The sequence below is a fragment of the Scleropages formosus genome, chromosome 7 (assembly GCF_900964775.1).
Source record: "Scleropages formosus chromosome 7, fSclFor1.1, whole genome shotgun sequence".
Classification (NCBI taxonomy): domain Eukaryota; kingdom Metazoa; phylum Chordata; class Actinopteri; order Osteoglossiformes; family Osteoglossidae; genus Scleropages; species Scleropages formosus.
In genome coordinates, this window is record NC_041812.1 from 1,801,389 (window position 1) to 1,817,110 (window position 15,722).

A 15,722-nucleotide genomic window follows, 5' to 3' on the forward strand; every position below is an offset into this window, starting at 1 on the left:
CTCAGCACATCGAAGCCACAACCCGGACCTGTAGATCCGTCCTTACCCCACAACTGACCCTGCCCAACTACTTGTCCAGGCCATGGTGACATCCCGTCTGGATACTGCAACTCTCTCCTGTGTGGCCTTCCCGCTACTGCCATCAAACCTCTACAGCTTCTACAAAATGCTCCTGCATGAGTTGTGTTGACTTGCCAAAGCGCTCCCACATATCTCCTCTACTCATTTCTCTGCAGTGGCTTCCTATAGCTGCCCGGATCAAATTAAAGACCCTGGTTATTATCTACAAATGTATCAATAGAACTGCTCCCGGCTATCTACAAGACTTGATTGCTACACCCCAGCCAGACCCCTTTGCTCGTCTACTTCTGCTCGCTTGGTGGTCCCGCGTACGAAAAGTAAAGCTCGGAGGTTCTCGGTTCTGGCTCCGTTGTGGTGGAACGGCCTTCCCCTCTCACTCAGAACTGCTGAAACTCTGTCTACATTCAAGAAGGGTCTGAAAACTCATCTTTTTCAGACCCATTTCACCCAAGATCTCTCCAGCTCATGTATAGTGTAAATGTTCATGCACCGTAACTTTATGATCATCCCCAGACTCCTGTATTGTATGTAAATGTTTGTGTACCTCATAAAAAAAGTAAATTGTAGGAAGGTTATCAGGATTCATCTATCCTGCGACGGTTTTATGCACCTACTCGATTGATGAACATCGATGCATCAACAGTGGAAAGTAACAAACCAGGTTTACTTAAGAATCACATGAATATATTGATGTATTTTCGCTGAGATGTACGTCGCTTTGGAGAAAAGCGTCTGCTAAATGAATAAATGTAAATATAAACGTTACTTTGGCTGAATCGAGGGGTATAACTAAGAAAGCGACACGGTGATACCCTACCGCACGCTGCACTGTATTGTGCGCCTGTAATTAAGCCGTTAGCGACGCCTCGTGGCCGGTAATTGCGTAACGGGTTCAGGAGCAGCACGCTGTTATAATACAGACAGTATATTCCGTTCGGGCAACACTAATAAAAGTGTGTAATGTACTGTACTACGACTAAAAATGAGGATCGATTATTTGTCGTCACTTTTTTAACATGCTTTGTGAGGACGCTCGCGCGCAGTAACTATCGGAGCCCCTCGTGTTACTGCATTTATTCCTAGTATTTTGTAAAATAAATAAAATACGGCACGAAGTGTCACCGGGAGGGTCTCATTTACTCTGCAAATGACCATTTACATTTATTCGCTCAACTCATGCTTTCGCTGTGCAGCTACTTACTGCGATTTTACCCAATGTCGTCGGGGGTAAATAGAATATGTGACAAAACAGAACAAACAGAAGATAAACGAGCTTTTCAACTCGGAAACGAATGTAAAATAGAGGCGGGCGCAAGGGACGCGCACCCCCTTTATACGGCAGCTTTACAGGTAAGTAAGAGCTTCTTTCAAATTCAAGTTAAGTTTCCGTTAAAACTCACGACTTTCATGCGAAAACACCGGATTGAGTTAGAATTACATTATCATTCCATGATAGGATTTCTGGATTTTCCACAGCGAACCGCTGCATCGTTTATTTATCACCATTTATTTATTCAATAAGTTATTGTCCGCCGTCATTTTGTTCCTCAAAATCGCAGGAACGAATTTAGTCAAGAACATTGATTGATTGACTGAAATGAGTCGTGTGTTCTAAATATTCGCTGGATTGTTACTCTAACTCTGTGCATCGATAACATTTCCAAACTTAATTTAAAAAAAAAAAAAAAACTTTCAGACGTTTTTTCTTTCCCTATTGTGTGTTACGTAGTTTTTTTTTTTTTTTTTTTTTTGTATGTCGCGCGAGTGTCGCGTGCCCTCCGCTAAAGATCCTTCTCGTGGACGCGCTTGGCCGCGGCGCGTCCCCGTGTTTGTAACCGTGGCGCGCTCCTGCGCGACGCTCCGTGACTCAGTGCTGCTCCTGCTTTTTTTACGTTCGCAGCGGCACCTTGGCACCGTCAGCACCGACACTATAGAGCGGCGAAAATGTCCAAACTGGAGCAGGTCCTCATTCTCGAGCCGGCGAACGACCTCAAATTTAAAGGTAAGAAGAAGAAGAAGAAGCGCCGTAGCCGTCGGCGTGCCGTGCGCTGCTGGGACGCCGCGGACCGGGAGCGATTTGCCCACACTCCCTCCGCCGGGTGACTTGGGCTCTGCCGCCGCCGCCATTTTGCGAAAGCCAAGGGAGCGAGGAAGGGTGGGCCGCGGCAGAGCCTCGGGCTCGAGTGAGCTGCAGTCCACCAAGGCGAGCCTTTCGCTGGGCATACCCTCGGGCCCGTACCCCGGGCCGTACGGCCGGAAGGTCGGGGTTGAGCCGGTCGTGCGTCAGGTGTGCTCGCTGGCCCTGCAGCGTTAGTCGGCCAGCAGCTCTAGTTAGCTTAGTTTAGCCTAGCCTAGCTTAGCTTAGCTTCGCTCGACGTAGCCTAGCTTAGCCTCTGGGTCTGGGCGCCGCCAGTAGTGACACTCGGCTCGGCCGCTGTGGGACACCGACTGGGGCCAAACTGTGCGCTTTAGCACTTTGTGGGGCAGCTGCTTAGGGATTAGAGAGAAAGTCGGATCATAATGATGATGTCTCCGATTATTAAAAGCGGAAAATACTGTAGGACCGATTTATTCAGCCTTTGCCCTTTTGCGCAGGATTCCTGCCTGGTGGCAGCCCTAGCACTAGTAGTAGTAGTAGTAGTGGTGGTGGTGGTTCAATAACTTACTGGGATCGATCGTAGTAAAAGTAAAGAAGTAACTCAGTTGAGTAGCGTCGCGTGTCCAGCGGTCGGTCCGTCCGTCCGTCGGTCGGTCGGTCGGTGCTGCTGCTGGACTCGATGCGATGGGCGAGTTTGTGAGAAATGCAAATGGGTTTTGGGAAGGAAGAAGGTGCAAGAGAATGTACCTCGTTCACTTGTAAGGAGCCTTAAAAACACGGTTAAAAAAAAAAGAGCAGTTTGTGTTGCAGAGAAAGAAACTCGGAGGCAGACGAGTGAGCAGCAGCAGCAGGTAAAAGTGGACGTAGGATACGGGCAGGTGACAGGGTTGAGGCAGAGTATCCAGACTGGTTTACACTCAGGTGAGGCTTGAGTTCCTGATCCTGTCATCAAAAAGTAATAAAGGGAACATGGTTGTGTGCTGAAGTGTGTGTGTGTGAGTGAGTGAGAGAGACTTTCCTGAGTCTGGAGGTCGTGTCCATAGAAACAAAGCGTAATGAAACCCCTGACATGACACCTGTTCCCTCTTTTGTTTGCAAGTAAATATGTTACTTTTTGCGCTGGGGCCACAGTCTGTGCGGCGAGGACGGAAACCCGATGAGGTCGCGTCCACGGATTCCCGACCAGGGCAGGCGGACTAAGTTTCTCGAGGCCCGTATTTCACCCGGCGCTTCTACGCTTACCGATACCCCGAACCCCCCCTCCCGGCCTAACCCCCACAGCTCACCGCACGCCAGTTGTACCTCACGAAGTCCTCAGCGTACCCTCTTAGCACCTGTACTTCTCCGGCGCTTGGGTTTACCGGGCCGCACCGCCAACGGTGTGTACCGGCAGCGCGGCACCGCGTGCTGCGTCGTGTCCGGCACCGATGTGCGCCGCGCGCTCAGACTCTGGACTTGAGTTTATCTCATGGTCACGGGAGCAGCGGCTAGAAAAGACGAGGGAGGTGTAAATATTTAGCTGCCAGGAAGAGCCAAGAGCCGTTGGGTTGTTTGTTCCTCGGGACCTGACGGCTTGAGTCTCCGTGGAAACGGCCCGTGTTAAATTGCCCTTTGCCGGGGCTGAAGAAATGCCCCCCCCCCCCGGGTACAGCTTTAACGGGGGTCTTTCAAATAACCGTTAGGTAACGTGATGAAGCCGGAAGGGTGTCCTCGAAGGTACGACAAAAGTTACACCCGGAGCTCTCGAGTCGTGATGCAGGGCTGTCGAATCAGCAGAATAAACACTTTTTGTCACAAGTGTGTGTCAGGTTTGGGTTTATAGTTGAAGAAAACTGTGTTTCCTGAGTGTAGTGCGACGGTGCAGCGCGAAGCGCTGGTTCTGCACGGAGCTTGCATGTTCTCCCTGTGCTCATGTGCGTTTGCTCTGGTTTCCTTCCACAGTCCAAAGCCATGTTGCAGGCGAATTGCCCGTACTGTGTATGACTGAGTGTGTGTGTGTGTGTGTGTGTGTGTGGCCCGCTGTCCCATCCAGGGTGTTTCCCGTCTCCATGCTCCTTGCTTCCAGGACAGCGTACGGCGGGACCGTGGGAAAGTGACCCGACAGTCGAGCCCGTGGTTTTACCGGGGTGTCATTTGGCTGTTTGTCGTCAGAGGCGGAACGTGCAGCTCTTTCTATTGCTCTCCTTCGCCAGCACCTGCGTTGAGGTATTCTGGGGTCAGACGAGGACGCCGAAGCAGAACTTGTGTTCAGATCGCGCACTTGAAACCTTTTATGGAAGATAAAGAAAAACACTCGGCGCAGGTTCGTTGAAGGTACAGTAAAGGTGTTTGAGTGTCTTGACAGGAAGCTGCCGTCGGACATCTGGAAGCTGATGACCTCGTATTGAATGTCCCCAAGTGTCATGTTCAGCCGTCATCTTTCTGCGTCCTTACAGTGATGTTTTTGTGCGTGTGTGTTTGCTTTGTGGGTTGCACTGTTGTTTGACTTACTGTTCCTGTGCTGCTTAATGGGACTATGGCCACTTAACAGTTCACACTCCTCCCACACACTCTTTGTTCCATGTACCAGCAGGAGGCCCTTCCTCGACTGTCCTCCGCCTTTTGTTTTGTGGCTGGAAGGCGAGGCCGTGCTCCTCGCCGTGCTCCTCGCCGTGCTCCTCGCCGTGCTCCTCGTTCACACATGGAGGGTAGAGCTGGGAATTCGAGGGCTCTCCCTTGTTCCCTAGTGTGAGATCACGCTGATGGTGACGCCCTTTTCCCTCGTCCAGGTTACTGATGTCAAACAGAGCAAACGGAGCTACTAAGTTTTCCGAAGACAGAGTGTTGGCGAAGGTGTGATGTGAATAGGACAGTAGTGCGTGGGGGCAAGAGGCGTGTCGCTTCATGAAGGAACGAGCTCTTTGGTCTTTAGAACTCCTGTTCCTCATGTACCTCTACAGGGTAACGTACAGATTTCACACTTTCTGTCGTGTGTCACTGGTTTCAAAAACACGGTAGGGTTACGGCTCCAGCTTCACGAAGCTACTTCAGATCTTGCGCGTTTCCAGATGAGTTGGGGATGTGACTGTGTGATGGTCGGGTTTGTTGGTGCCACACACCTTCTATGGGCGTTGGGTTGAAACGGGTTGTGTGTTTTGAATTCTAACTTCATGAAAACACAGAAGGGGTAGCTGGTAGCGTAGTGGTTAGTGCTGCTGCTTTGGACCCGAAGGTTGCAGGTTCGAATCCCTAGCTCTAGTAGCCTTGAGCAAGGTACTTAGCATAAATTACTCCAGTAAAATTACCCAGCAGTATAAATGGGCAAAGAATTGTAGGTAGATTAATGTTACAAGTTGCTTTGGAGAAAAGCGTCAGATGCATGAAGTAACGTAAATGTTTCTGACAGTGTGAAATAAGTGCAGAATATTTGCTGCTCAAAGTATCATGGAGGGGGAATGATGAGAGGAAGAGGGTAAGGAGATGAAGAGCAGGAAGTTCTGTCGGGGGGGAGTCCACGATGGGACCATCATACCTATGAAGGCTTCAGAGTTTGCAAACCACTGTGTTCAGACTCAGAGCCAAAAGTCATCCGTTTGGGCGGCTCGACGCTACAGCGAGTAGCGCTGCTGTCTCACAGTGCGAGAGGACATGGGTTCGATCCCTGCTCAGTCTCTGTGGAGTTTGCATGTTCTCCCCGTGTTTGTGTGGGTTTCCTCTGGGTGCTCTGATTTCCTCCCGCAGTCCGGAGACATGCTTTTCAGATAGATTAGTGTGTGAGTGACACAGAAAGAGTGTTTCACTGATGTATGGATGAGTGAGCCAGTGTAAGTAGTGTACCTAGCAGTGTAAGGCACCACGGTGAATAAGGTGTGTGGGCTGGTAAGACTACATAGAGTTCATTGGAGAAAAGCATCTGCTAAATAAATACATGTAAATTGTTGACAATGTTAGCAGTGACAGGTGGTCCTCGTCCATTCTGACTGCCCCGTCGTAAGTCCACTTTGTCGTTTGTCCCCTTGTACTGAATTATATGAACCATAAGGAGATAAACGTGTAAATTCTGCATTGTGTAACAGGGCTTTTTAGTGTTTATCCCTCTAATTTCACAGATTATTCATGTAAATTCACGTTATTAACATTATTCATACAAGGCTGAGCTGGATTCTGAACTACATCCATTGCCCGGACGCTGTGAGGTGGTCCAGTCCCCGAACCGCAATTCTGACGCCGTTCTGCTGCGTAGATGGCTCACGGTACACAGTTAGCAAACATGCAGGTGACGTCTCGCTCAAAGTGTCTCCCGAATGACAAACGAACAAGTGTCACCAGAGCCTCGCGTACTGCCAAGAGGTCGGAGTGTCACGATCGCGAGGTCAGTGTGCGAATGGCCACCTATCCCAGTGCGGGAGCTGATATCGCGTCTGGCTATGAATACGTTCAGCTGCGTGAGCTTCAAGAACAGCACGGCTGTGTTTTGTTCCATGTGTTGCACCACAGATCAGAATTTCATCTCATCTCGAAGTCCATGTTCAGCTCTTCAGCGTTTGATAGTGGCAAAGTCCCAGAGTGTAGCTGTGGAAGAGCACAGATACACGTTAAAGTGTTGCGATGTGTTCCCCTCGTTCTCATCCTCGTTGTGGATTTTCTCTGTAAATCCTGCCAGGAATTTGAGAGCCTTTAAAAAGTGTTTCAAGCCATTTGAAAAAGCAAAGAAATTGAGCCTTTGGTTCAGGTGTGGATCTTCTAGCCACAGTTGGAGTCGCTGCTCAATGCACTGTGTGCCGCAAGGATTTTACTGCGAAATTGATTATTTATTTCATTGCTGCACCGTTCTGTGATTCCAGTGGGCGGAAACCTGCTTGCACAGCCTGCGGTGTAAAATGCTTATTCGGTACGAAGTTGTCAAGCAGTTGAGAGACGTGACGCCGGTTCCGTGCGAGATGCTCCGCAAGCTTACTTGCCATGTGAAAAGAGGAGCATTGGACCAGTGACCCTTCTCCCCTTTCCGTTAAAAGGTTTTGTCACAGTGGTTGATGTGCAACCTTGTACGCTAAGGAAGGATGGGGGAAAAGTAGCTGTGTTTGGAAGGTTTGGTCAGGAGGAGCACAGATGTGGACCCAGGTGATGCTTGGTTCACACCGAGCCTGAAGAAATGTAGACAGAGGAAGCTTCTCTGGGCCTCTTGTGAGATGTGAGCTGAGCTGATGTTGAGCTAAATACTGAGCCAAAGAATCTTAACCAGGCCATCACACTTCCTCCATCCCCCCCCCACACACACACACACCTCTCGTTCTTTGCTCAGTCGACTGGTGGTGGGTAAATCTGGTTTTGCAGTCTCATGCATAGTTTCGGGAACATGGAAGGAATGAAGTTCGAAATGCCCTGCGTGAGTGCGTTGGCACACAAACTGAAGAAGCTGAATTTCTGCCCGAGTGACAATCGGGCCACTTGTCAGGTGCTGAAAGGAAAATCTGTACGTACTACTGAAGGCAAGAGTGACAGGTGTCAGGTAGTGGTGCTCAAGTGCAGGTAAAGTTCAGGCCATCTTACATCCAGGTAGAATTGATGGTCGGGGTACCGCAGGGCCTCCTCCTCACTCCGTTTGGGGTCTTTCGTCACGTGAGGGTGAAACCAGGGCTTCCGACCAGAGTGTCATCGGATGTAGTGCAGTGTGTTTCATGTCCGTTTCTAGCAGTGCCGTGCATGTGTGAGCAATCATGTTTCCCTTGGAAACATACGTCTGTTTAGACACCCCACCCCCCCCCCCCCCAAACAGTGGATGTGAGTTTATGGATGGGCTTTGCTAAGATGGACATAAAGACGATGACCGACTGTTACTAAAGCAGCTCTTTTGTCCTTATCGGTTTTACCAGGACCGGTTTTATCAGGCAAGGCCCTGGAATGAGAATTTTTTCCCGTTTCTCTTGTTTGTGCTGAATGGCCTGGAGCCAGCAATTCCAGCAGGTCTTTCGACACGTGGCCTGAACGGGTGAGGAGCCTCACGCCCAACTCTTAGGTGCTCGATGGAGAAAAACGAGCTCTTTTTCGGAGAACGGGTTTGCGACTTGGCAGCGGTACAGCCGCTCCCCGTGTTTCCTCTGCAGACGCAACCATCAAAGAACACGTTGCGCAGTGGACACGTTGGGCCTGGAAACGGACAAAGCAGCAGATCCGCCTGCTGAAACAGCCCACGTGTTTCCTTCCATTTCAGATGTAGTCCAAGGAGGGTATTTTGGGAATGTTATGTGAGGATGTGGGGGCTGCCCATAGGAAAAGCTCGCATTAGAGCGATGGCGTTGCTGTGTGGTCCAAAAGCTGCAAAGCAGCGAAAGTCACCTCTGTTCAGATGTTTTATCAAGCTGCAACGGCTGGGCAGGTGACCGTTCGGTTGCCCGGTGTGGGCTGAGCAGATGGGGTAGCATCCCACGTTCCCAAAGTCTGTTTCCATTGACAGATTGTTGGGCGCTGAGAAGGCGACTCAGTAACAATGAATTCCTTTATTTTTGTCTCCTATGGTACCATCCACACACCACAAGGAGAGGTAGTTTCACTTGTGACCTGAGCAGGTGTGTAGGAGGGGGGCTTCATCTCGGCGCAGACCTTGGTGCACTACTAGAGTTTACCGCAGCCTGTCCTCGGTCTTGTCTTGTAGAGAAGTGCAGCAGTCATTAAACAGCTGAGGACATTTTCAATGTGTGTGTGTGTGTGTGTGTGTGTGTGTGTGTGTGTGTGTGTGCGCGCGCTCGCTCTTGGAGTGTGTCAGTGCTAACTGCTCTCCCTCTAACCCACAGGACCTTTCACAGATGTTGTTACCACAAACCTTAAGCTGAAAAACCCTTCAGACAGACGAGTATGTTTCAAAGTGAAGACGACGGCGCCGCGGAGGTACTGCGTACGGCCAAACAGTGGCGTCATCGATCCCGGGGCCACGGTCACTATCTCAGGTAAGAGTTCCAGCAGCTCCCTTTGGCTCACTGGGCCAGTCCCGTTTTCAGCCTGCACAGACAGTCCGCGTGGGATTTAAGTCATGGGTGGCACAGTGAGTAGCGCTGTTGTCTCAGCGCCTGGGTGGTGCGAGAGGACGTGGGTTCGATCCCCACTCAGTCTGTGTGGAGTTTGCATGTTCTCCGCGTGTCTGCGTGGGCTTCCTCCAGGTGCTCTGATTTCCTCCTACACTCCAAAGACATGCTGTGCAGTTTCACCCATGGTGTGTGAGTGACAGAGAGAGTGTGTGTTCATTGATGTATGGATGAGTGAGCCATTGTAAGTAGTGTATCTAGGAGTGTAAGTCACCACAGTAAATAAGGTGTGTGGGCTGATAACACTAGATAGAGTTCGTTGGAAGTTGCTTTGGAGAAAAGTGTCTGATAAATAAATGTAAAATGTGCAAAGGTAGTGCTTTTAGGTCTGGAATAAAGAGCAGGTATTTATGGTATGTCTTATACAGCTTGTTACTTCTATCCTTGTATACCCTGTAGAATCAGGCGTATTTAATTCATATTTATGAGTAAATCAGTGTCAGGCATACGAAGAAGTGATTGTGTGTGTGTGATGTTTGAAGAACAAAGGATGTTGTTTACAGTGCCATGTCCTGCTGACTTTGCAATATTCTATAACATTGTTTCTTTTACAGTAATGCTGCAGCCATTCGATTACGATCCCAATGAGAAAAGCAAACACAAATTTATGGTACAGACCATTTTTGCACCTCCCAGTGTTTCAGACATGGAAGCTGTGGTAAGACATTTCCTGCTCTCTTTGCTCAAACACTGTGTGGGATGGATTCTTGCTCCTTTTTTTTTTTTTTCCTCCTTCCCCCCCCTCCTGTACGTGTGTTCACTTGACATGATTGCGATGCGCTGCATCCTGCTCAGTGTTGCCTGTATGATCACTGGTGAGCTCCAGGTGACGTTACTAGTTCTGCGTTAATGTTTCACATCGATGTTTGAAAATTTCTGTTCCCGGGTCACGAGCTCCTAATATCTGCCTGCAGAGGCTTCGTAAGATAGACCCCAGTACTGGAGGGAGACAATAAGCGAGGCGAGTAAAAACGTCACTTGATTTGATTGTGACTGGTTCACAGCCTCGGGTGGAACTAAAAACTTGGGAAGTTGCACCCTGCAGGAAGAGGAAGAATGCGATGCGCCTCCTGTTGGTGTTAAGTGCTCTGTCCAGCAGGAGGCAGTAGAGGTTCTGCGAAGTTTGTCTTGTTTTGCTTCTGCGCTGCTTTCAGATGCCTGGAGCGCACAGCGGCTGACATGTAGCGTGTCGGCGGTTTGAGACGATGTCACCAGGAAGCGGCACGTCAATGAGCGATGAAAGCAAATCTGAGTTGCACCTGCAGTTAAAATTGATCGAGTTGAAATTTTAAGGAGCTTTTAAATAATCGATGCGACAAATGATGATCTTATCACTGCATGACGTCTGGATGCATGGAAGTAATTAATAAATTCCAAAAAAACCGTCTCGTGCAGCGGCCGGCCTCTCTGTGTCCAGATGCAAGCACTTGCAGTAAATCAATAACACGCATTCTTGGTCCTCGCAGTGGAAAGATGCAAAACCCGATGACCTCATGGATTCCAAACTGCGATGCATCTTCGAGCTGCCTTCGGAAAACGATAAAGTGGTGAGTAGGTTCCCCCGCCGCCTGTACGCAGCCTCGGTGGGATGAGCGAGAGCCCCAGCGCTGCGCTTCGGGGGCTCCGGAGGGGCGGCGTCACACTTTCCGAAGTCAGGCCCGCAGGAATGTGGTGGGGCCACTGGCTGCTTCCACTCAGTCTCTTTGGGGTAAATAAAGTTGACACTTTGAACACACTTCAAAAAAGGCGCTTTATCACGTGACCTTTAAGGTAAACATCAGGGACACTTTTTGAATGTTTGAGTTTTCCGGCATTTTTCTGAGAGGTTCCAGAGCAAATCCTTTCGGTTAATCATTTACCTGCTGGTGGTTTTTTTTTTTTTTTTTTTTTTTTTTTTTTCTTCCTCCCCTCTCCTCCCACATCAGTGAAAAGGTGTTGCAGACAAATACGTGTCCAACCCACCCGTCCCACCCATCTGAACACAAGCTGCAGCGATTCATTTCTACATCAGCATTTTATTGCTTAAGGATAAGAGAAGTTTGAGTGAGAGTTGAGCAAGAGCAGCACAGCTTTTCTCTGACAAAAAGCCGATTGTTTATCGATTGCTCAGCGTAATCGGATCTCGGCCAAATCTCTCTTTGCTGGACTCTCGCGAAAGGCAGGTTGGCGACGGGTACCAATGAGAAGCGCTCTAATGGTGCCTCTATTGTGTTTGTAAAGCGCTTGTAGGAAAAGCAGAAATCACTGTAAATCGGTGTAAATCAGTGTACCTTAGTGAACAGATTTCACTCCAGTTGTCGTCTTCATCTTGTCCCGTCCTTTTGTTGGGAGCGTCCACGCACCTGTGTCCCTGTGGCTATGTGGTGTTCCTCTGGCCACAAGCATAAAGCGTCATTAAAGTCAGGTGCTTGATGTGTGTTCTGGTTTTCGCTCCGCCCGCTTTGTCAGTGCAGTGGGTAGTGCTGGTGCCTCGCAGAACCCAGACCGTACGTTCATACTCGAGTTTGAATCCAACTTAGTGTGTGAGAACGTTGAGTGTTTTCTGAGAGTGCTCTGGTTTCTTCCCACAGTGCAAAGACATGTTTCAGGGGGACTGGAAACTCTGAATTGCCCTTAATAATGAGATGCTTGGACACACACACACACACACACACACACACTGTCTGAGACCGCTTGTTCTGAGTGGGGTTACGGTGAACTGGAGCCTAACCCGGCAACTCGGGGCGCAAGGCTAGAGAAGGAGGGACACACCCTGGATGGGATGCCAGTCCGCCGCAAGGGACCCCAAGCAGGATTTGAACCCCAGACCTGCCGCTGAATGGACCGCTTAAGGCAAATAAATGGGTTGAACGCAGAGCGGAAACTGGCTTTCAACAGGTCCTTTTTTGCACTCCGTGTGTGTGCGCGCGCGCACCATTTATTTAGCATTCGGTACAAATCCCCTCATACAGATGAAAATTCAACATATATTCAATATTCAGCTGGCTGTGATGGAACACTTCTGCACGTGGACATGGTTCTGCATTGAGTCTCCACAACCGACCTGGGCTCCCATTGGCCCGACGTGTCCATTGCTGCCTCCGACTTGGCGCTTGATCTTCGGAACCTGGTGAGATGGCACAACGGAGACAGGATCACAGCACTTGGGGCAGGGTCACATAGCGGAGCAGTTTCTCCTGTTTGCTCCCCGTTGGTCAGAACATTTGCTTCCTTCGTAAAGTGTGATTTTGCGGACAGCGGCGTCAAATCTTCTCTTCATTAGTGAGGAAAGTTTGTGTCCCAGGGAAACATGGCCGCAACAGGTGTTTCCAGAAGGAAGTTCTCGTACTGCAAGTCCTCATGGAAAGAGAGACCTGATGGAGAGGTGTGGGATGATCTTTGCTAGTTCCACTGCAGGCTTTCGGATCGCGCTCCAGTTGGAGCCGTTCCAGGCCTCTTGTCTAGACTGCAGGGTCCTGGTCCCCCCTCCCATTCCACTATTCCTGCTCATATTCAGCTTGGAAAGGTGAAGCTACCTGAGGGAAAGAGTCCAGCTCCATGGACGTTCCCTCGTGAGTTTTTTGCGTATGTGTGTTTGCGTGTGTGGCTGTGTTTATTTACTGAAGTTATTTTTGTTCGAAAGTCTCACTGAAGCGTGGCTGTCATTTCAAAGCGACTTCTCCTTCGATGTTGGCAGAACGACGTTGACGCGAGCAAGTCTGCTCCCGTGCTCAACTCGTCCAGGGTAGATGGCCCGTCGGCACCCAAGCCCAGCAGCCTGTCCCTGGACGACACCGAGCTCAAGAAACTCATGGAGGAGTGCAAGCGACTGCAGTGCGAGGTCAGCAAGCTGGCTGACGAGAACCGGCAGCTCAAGGTGTGTGTCCGAGACTCGACTCGACTCTCCCCGGCTCGCCGCGTCCAGAGCATTGCGGCACACGCGGCAGACCGTAGGTCAGGTCACGTTAGTAAACGACACCATAAGGACACGAAAGGGGATCGGTCGCCCTGCGGTTCCTGTTCAAACTAGATTGTTCCAACGAATGCCCAGCTGTGAATACAGCGAGACGAGAATATGAGAAGAGAAGGTCTCGAAGGAGAGGGCGCCGCTCAGGCTGTCTTTGAAATCTACTTCTTGTCCAGTTGACTGGGGGAAACGGGGGCAGAACATCTCTCCGCCAGCAGCAGTGTTTAGTCGGGGTCCAGTGTTACAGCAGTGAGGTGCTGGTGTCAGCTGGCAGGTCCACTCAATAGGGTAAAGCGTCTCAGCCTCTCCCACGTTTCTAAACTTGGTGACCAGTGATTTGGCCTCCTTCGAAATCTCAGGTCGGTCTTTGTGTTTTACGACCGCAGCAGTGGATGTGATGTAAACAAACAACTGTTGCACCAGCGCTTAAACGCAAGGCAGGGCTGAGCGAAGCAGCGTTCAATTATCAGTGTGTCTATCCGGTGCTTCCTGTCGCGCTCTTAGTGTGTTTGGATCCTGGACCAGGATCGTTCACTTTGGCGGTCTCCTGTTGCTGGCAGTCGGAGCACATCCTGTCGCTCATCAGAGATCGTGTGGAGCTTTTGTTTCCCTCGTGTGTCACCTGTCCCCTGTGTCGCCCTCTCAGGACGATGGAGTGAGGATGAGGAAGGCGCCCCGCTCAGACTTCATGTCATCAAACACGGGGGCCCTGATGGCTAGGGAGCACGGCTCGAGCTCCCTCCCTTCCCTGCTCGTCGTCATCGCCGCCATTTTCATTGGATTCTTCCTAGGGAAGTTCATCTTGTAGACGGAGAGCGCATGCCCACCTGCCTCTTTTTTTTTTAAGGCCCGGAAAACAAAACAAAAAGCAAGAAAAAAGTGTCGTTGTTGACCTGCCACATCATTGGTAGTGCGGCCCACAGTGAACACGTTTGTGTACAGTGTCATTAAACAGGTCTTGCCTTCTAAAAATCTCACAGTTAGCACACGTGCAGAAGAGACCTTCTTTGGGAAGGGGGTGGGGGGGGGTCATGGGCGATTTCGGGAATTCGCAGGTGAATAGGATGAGGTTCAGGGTAGCAGACGGAAGCCTTGATGGGAATGAGTAAACGAGCGCATTGTTCTCCTTTCCTCCTCTCTCGTTTTAATAGGAGTTGAATGGAATGTTAAATGTCTCTAAATATTGTTTTAATCCTCGTAAGAAAAGGAAAAAGTACCAACAAGAAAGAAAAAAAAAAAAAAAAGACTTTGCTACCTGCTGCCGCATCACCTCTTTCACACGAAATCTGTTTGTCCAGTTAGTAACGGTCCACTTTCTCGAGGAACATCGTCCTCGAGGGGGGGGTGGGTGTCCAAATCCCCTCGCATCTCAGATGTCTGCTCCTTCCAGTGCCGACACGAGTGCAATTATTAATATTGTTGTCATTATTCTTTTTACTTGCCACAAATTATATCTTCTTCATGAGGCAAATGTTGACTGAAATCGGCGTCTCCATTCTTCCAGTCGTATTCCAGTGCTATTTAACACGGATGACGGTAATAAAGAAAAGTGTGTAACGTTGTATTGACCGTTATTGACCGTTTCAAGTCCCCCTGCGAGCGCACGCTTTGCTTCCTCCTCTCTTCTTCACTTTTCTTATTTTGACTCTTCAGCACATTTTGACATTGGACATGTTCCACCCCACAGGTGGTTGTGTGTTTATGACCCTTCTGATATGAATTCACCTCTTTCATTAAAAATAAATGATGTACCGTTCAGTGTGGTTATGTGACTGTGTGCTGAAAGGACGGTCGTCATTTTTCCATTAAAATACATCTTTGCACAGGTCTGCAGTTCGTAGTAATTTGATGTAAAAGTTGAGGTCTGTTTATAATAATAATGAACAAACCTCTTTATTGACTATAAAAGATTTTTTCTAAACTATAATTAAATATTTTTGGAGCAGCCTTGTTAAAATCCAAAAAGGGAAGTATTAGCTGAGAAGAAACTGTTTTTGGTTCATCTGTACCGTCGATTGTGCAAAGGCAGCGAAAGTGATGAAACGAGAGTCATGTTTCAAAGCGCCGATCAGGCGGCTGCAGTTGCTGCCTGGTCATGGAAACTCGTAGAAAGTTCTATGTAACTTGTGCCATTTGACGGTGTGACTGGGACATAATTAACCGGCTCCTGGATACTTCCAACGTGGTCACCCTCCCCCCCAGTGGAATGGGTGCTGATCCAAGATTAAAAAGATTTTAATTTAGAATGGAATGGGACTCGCTGATGTGTGCTGGGAATTTAAAGATGGGACTCGATGCGCACGCACGCACGCACCTACACCTGCCTCCCAGTGGGGAGAATGTAACCCAGATGCCGAAGGGATTTTAACCGACAATCTACTTAAACGTGTGTTATTTACACCTCCTGTGGGGCTCCACAGTAAACTGCCTCTTGGTGTGGTGGTAAACACTGAGTTTACATGGCCTGTTTTCTGGGTGGGTATGTTCTCCTCTGAGTTTATTTTCTGCAAGACAGCTGGGAGAAAATGGCTTTTTTTAA

The 15,722-nt window shown here is 49.4% G+C and overlaps 1 protein-coding gene across 1 annotated transcript; it reads left to right on the forward strand.

Moving 5' to 3' along the window:
- The first annotated feature begins 1,872 nt into the window (after nt 1–1,872).
- On the forward strand, nt 1,873–15,014 carry vapa (VAMP (vesicle-associated membrane protein)-associated protein A). Its single transcript, XM_018745119.2, has 6 exons — nt 1,873–2,083; nt 8,950–9,102; nt 9,792–9,895; nt 10,704–10,784; nt 12,914–13,093; nt 13,830–15,014. The coding sequence occupies exons 1-6, from the start codon at nt 2,026–2,028 to the stop codon at nt 13,989–13,991; spliced, it is 738 nt and encodes a 245-aa protein (XP_018600635.1). The 5' UTR covers nt 1,873–2,025; the 3' UTR covers nt 13,992–15,014.
- The last annotated feature ends 708 nt before the right edge of the window (nt 15,015–15,722 follow it).